The sequence below is a fragment of the Ammodytes marinus genome, assembly GCF_949987685.1.
Source record: "Ammodytes marinus genome assembly, chromosome: 8".
NCBI classification, from domain to species: domain Eukaryota; kingdom Metazoa; phylum Chordata; class Actinopteri; order Uranoscopiformes; family Ammodytidae; genus Ammodytes; species Ammodytes marinus.
In genome coordinates this window covers 2,446,440-2,451,439 of record NC_137212.1, presented here as the reverse complement: position 1 = coordinate 2,451,439, position 5,000 = coordinate 2,446,440, and the positions used below count along the sequence as shown (strand labels likewise).

Genomic DNA, 5,000 nt, shown 5'->3' with positions numbered 1-5,000 from the left:
ACATTTGAGATAGGGGGCGCCCTTAGCTCAGTTGGTAGGGCGTCCCCCCCCATGGGCCTCGGCCAGCAGCGGACCCGGGTTCGATTCCAGCCCGCGGTCGTTCTCTGCATGTCACTCCCCTCTTTGCCCCATTTCAACTCTGTCTCTACACTATCAATAAAGCATAAAAATGCCCAAAAATAATATCTTAAAAAATACAACCACAAAAAAAACATTTGAGATCATATAAGAGTTGGATGAAAAACTAGAAAACAACATGTTCAGGTCAGGGAACTTTCATAATATGATTTGGCTTTTCTGAGAATACATAAGAATATAATCATTATTTTGAATTACGGTCTCAAAACTATTAATGTAATTCAATATCTAAATCCTAGAACTCTCTTAAGAGCATTTTCTCAGAAGTTGCAACTATTGAATAATGCTTGTATGTGACCATGTGACTGTTTTAATCAAATCAACAGTGTCTAAATTGCACAAATTTACAAAAGCTACGGTGGCCTTCAATGGACAAGAAGCTATAGTTACTAAAGATGGCATCATCCACCACTGCCTCAAGTCTTTCCACAATATCAAGTGATGAGGTGAAGATGTATTTAGTTATTTATTCTATAGTACTTCTTCTTCTTCTTGGTCTTCCAACAGGTGCATTTCCCCAGGACGCCCACTATATATATAAAAACACATAAGGCCGTTAAGTTTGTCTGTTCTGTGCTACTGTAGAAACATGGTGGCCTCCGTGTAGGGTTACACACTCCTCCTATGGAGATATAAAAAGGCTAATTCTGGGGTGCTCCGGTGGTGTAGTGGATAGAGCGTGTACCATATCGGCTCAGGCCTTCGTTGCAGTGGTCGCGGGTTCAAATCCGACCCGTGGACCTTTACTGCAGGTCATCCCCCCCCTCTCTCTCTCTCTCTCTCTCTTTCTCTCTCTCTCTCTCTCTCTCTCTGTCTCCCCATTTCAACTCTGTACTGTCTAATAAAGCTTGAAAATGCCCAAAAAAGGTTTAATTCTACACAATGCAGTTTTAAGGAAGGTGAGTGAGTGAGTGAGTGAGTGAGTGAGTGAGTGAGTGAGTGGGTGAGTGAGTGAGTGAGTGAGTGAGTGAGTGAGTGAGTGAGTGAGTGAGTGAGTGAGTGGGTGAGTGAGTGGGTGAGTGAGTGAGTGTCCACACTTTATTTTCCACCAGTTCTTCAGCAAACTTGACTCATGCCTTTACTTACATGTTTCCAAACACACAAATCTTTTCAGCCAAGACAATAAATCAGCCAAGCACACACACACACACACACACACACACACACACACACAGACACACACACACACAGAGACACACACACACACACACACACAGAGACACACACACACACACACACACACACTATAAATAGGTTTACATCTATCCAAAGTGGGATGCTCAGCTGTTCTGACACACACACACACACACACACACACACACACACAGTCACACACTCACTCTCTCTCTCACACACACACACACACACACACACACACACACACACACACACACACACACACACACACACACACACACACACACACACACACACACACACACACACACACACACACACACACACACACACACACACACACACACACACACACACTCACACACACACACAGTCACACACACTCTCTCTCACACACACACACACACACACACACACAGTCACACACACACACAGTCACACACACACACACACAAACAGGATGCACTCATTGACTTTCAAACTCCCCTAACCTTTTACTGGAAGCTATCTTTACAACTTGGAAAGGATTAGCAGCTGAGGCTAAACAAACAAACAAACATACATGTGGAACGAAGTTTGGTGACATTTAAAGGACTAGTAAGGCTAATAATAGCCACAAAAGCACACACAGACGCACACACACACAGACACGGACACACACTCACTCTCTCCTCGTTGTCCATTGATTTTGAATGAACACAAAACATACTTTCACACTCACTTGTTCGCTATCCTATCGTAGACATACTGCAGTTTTTCCCACATGGAAATTCTGACCAATTTTTTTTTTTAACCTTTATTTCTACAGGTAAATCCCATTGAGACCGAAGACTCTTTTACAAGGGAGACCTGTTTTCCTTTCCCACGTTACCATTCACACACACATTCATACACCGATAGCAGCAGGGCTAACTATCGACATTCACACGAGGCAAGGTGGGTGAAGTGTCTTGCCCAAGGACACAACAACTATGATACAGGTGGCAGGGCGCGGGATCGAACCTCCAACCCTTTGATCATCGGCCGACCCGCTCTACCACCTGAGACACAGTCGCCCCAAGATTGTAGAGCAGAACCGGAACTAAGTTCCTGCTCCCTCCCTAGGCGGTGAATGTACAAAGCTTTTTTATAGAACCCAAAAAAATAAATATTTAATTAAAATGTAATAAATCTATAGACATAATAACAAAGTCAATATAGGAACATACTGTATAATCCCCACACCCTTTACTGGAGTCCTCCCACTGTTGTGATCCATACTTCAGAGGTATACACAGGGGAAATAAAGACACACACACACAATCTCACACACAAACACACACACACACACACAATCTCACACACACACACACACACACACACACACACACACACACACACACACACACACACACACACACACACACACACACACACACACACACACACACACACACACACACAGTAATAATCTGCACACCAGACAGAAACCACAGAATCTCACCGACAAAGATTCAATATTTTAAGGTGGAACGGAACTTTCTCTTCCACTTTCACCCCAAAATTCAACACCTAATAAACAATACCACCTTTAACGATCTGAGTATCTGTGTTTTGGTTCATTGCATTTGCACCTTTACAGACGTTTTTGCCAAACTTCTCCAGATGTCACAAGCACAGAGGGAAGCATAGAGCATTATGGGTAAACAGAGAGCATTATGGGGAAACAGAGAGCATTATGGGTAAACAGAGAGCATTGTGGGTACTTACAAACTGCCGCGTCTGGGAAGGCTCAGCTCCTTCTGAAAGACATAGAGAGAGAGAGATTTTTGTTATTTAAAATTAAAATTCTAACAACATACACATACAGGCACTTGTACTATCATAAATAAGGATACAAATTATTTATTGCATATTTTTTTTGATTATTTGAAATTGACAAATATATTTTTAAAACTTGCAGCATCGTAAATTAGGATTAAAAAAATGTTTGGTTTAAAATTTAAAATTATCCCTTTTTTTTTTTTTTTTTTAAACATACACATACAGACACTAGTAGCACCGTGAATAAGGATACAACTTATTAATAAGAGAATTTTTTGATTACTTGAAATTGTCAAAAAAATATATTTTCAGCAACTGACACATACAGACACTTGCAGCATCGTAAATTAGGATAAAAAAATTATTTATGGTTATTTGAGTGATCACTAATAATATAGTGTGTGTGTGTGTGTGTGTGTGTGTGTGTGTGTGTGTGTGTGTGTGTGTGTGTGTGTGTGTGTGGGGTGCAATATTATTTATGTCAAAGTTCAGTCAGTACAGGTGTGCTACCAACAGGTGGCACTGTGGCATCATTCAGCTCATGTTTCTCCATCAGAAAAGGTGTTCAATATTTGTTATTGGACAGACATCTTACAGAAAAAAAACAATTAATTTATTAATTTACAATCTCTACAAATCATCCTATTTCTTAACCCTTCATTAGGCACTCATTGAAACACTTAAAGGGGCAGTGTGTAATATGACATCATCTAGACAGTTCTAGATTGCAACGCTCCCTAGGTAACCCCACCCATTTTGAATAATAACAGAAGCTACAGTGGCCTTCAAGGACAAGAACAATTCTAAATTCTAAACAATGCACCTGATGACATTCCAACCAACATGGATTGACTTGCCTGCTCAATGTACAAAATGTAACATTAATATTTGTAATTCTCCACTCAGGAGGATAATTCAGATTATTGGCAGAGGTGATTTTACATCAATGAGGACATATTTATGAATGAGGATATTGATTTTAGCTAATACATTACTTAAAATGTTACAGTGTCCCTTTAAAACTACAAGTCATCATTTTCTATATCTGCAAATCAAATGTAATCAAATGTATGGCATCAACTAACTTCACTCCTTTGTATAATTTTTTTTTTTTAATTAGGGAAAAAAAAATTGACAAACATGAGTAGGATGTTAGTATCAAATCAAATCAAATCAGTTTTATCTGTATAGCCCAATATCACAAATAGACATTTGCCTCAGTGGGCTTTACATTCCATACAGTATGACACCCACGGCCCTTATCTATCTATCTATCTATCTATCTATCTATCTATCTATCTATCTATCTATCTATCTATCTATCTATCTATCTATCTGCCCTTACACCCTTAGCTCGGCTGAGAAAAAACTCCCAGTAAAAAACCCTTTACCGGGATTAAAAAAAGTTTGAAGAAATCTCAGGGAGAGTCGACAGAGTAAGGGATCCCTCTCCCAGGACGGACATACTGCAATAGATGTCATAAGTAGAGAAAAATCACGAAGGAATTTGATCATTGACCAGATGTTTACCAGATGCTGCTATCTATTATTAGGAGGGGCACGTTTGGGCACGTTTTGAATAGGTGAGTGAGTTTATTGTGTGCACTTTAAGCTGCACCTTGTTTAAGTGGCCACATGGGGGCAGGAGAGTGTTGTTAAAAGCATCTTATAAAAGGTGATAACTGCTGTTTGGCTTATGGCTGGATTTATTCTCAGACATATTTTGGAAAATTCACATTAAGCTCATTTGAATATGTCTATGTTAAAGGCCTACTTCACCGGTGGAAATATGAAGGTGTATTGAACTCTGAGATCCTATGTAGTATAAACATTTTAGAAATCGGTTCATCCTAGCCTGAGAAAAGGCAGAAAGAGTGTTTTATGGTCTCACTGTCTAACCCTACATTTTACTAGTGTGACAT

The 5,000-nt window shown here is 39.8% G+C and overlaps 1 protein-coding gene across 1 annotated transcript in view; it reads right to left on the bottom strand.

Annotated features, from left to right (window-relative positions):
- Positions 1–5,000, bottom strand: part of mast2 (microtubule associated serine/threonine kinase 2) — a gene marked incomplete at its 5' end in the record, with an annotated part of 199,097 nt that overhangs the window by 89,649 nt on the left and 104,448 nt on the right. The window contains one exon of the mRNA XM_080032778.1: positions 3,025–3,056. Coding sequence (XP_079888904.1) covers positions 3,025–3,056 — 32 coding nt within the window. The remainder of the gene's footprint in view (positions 1–3,024; positions 3,057–5,000) is intronic.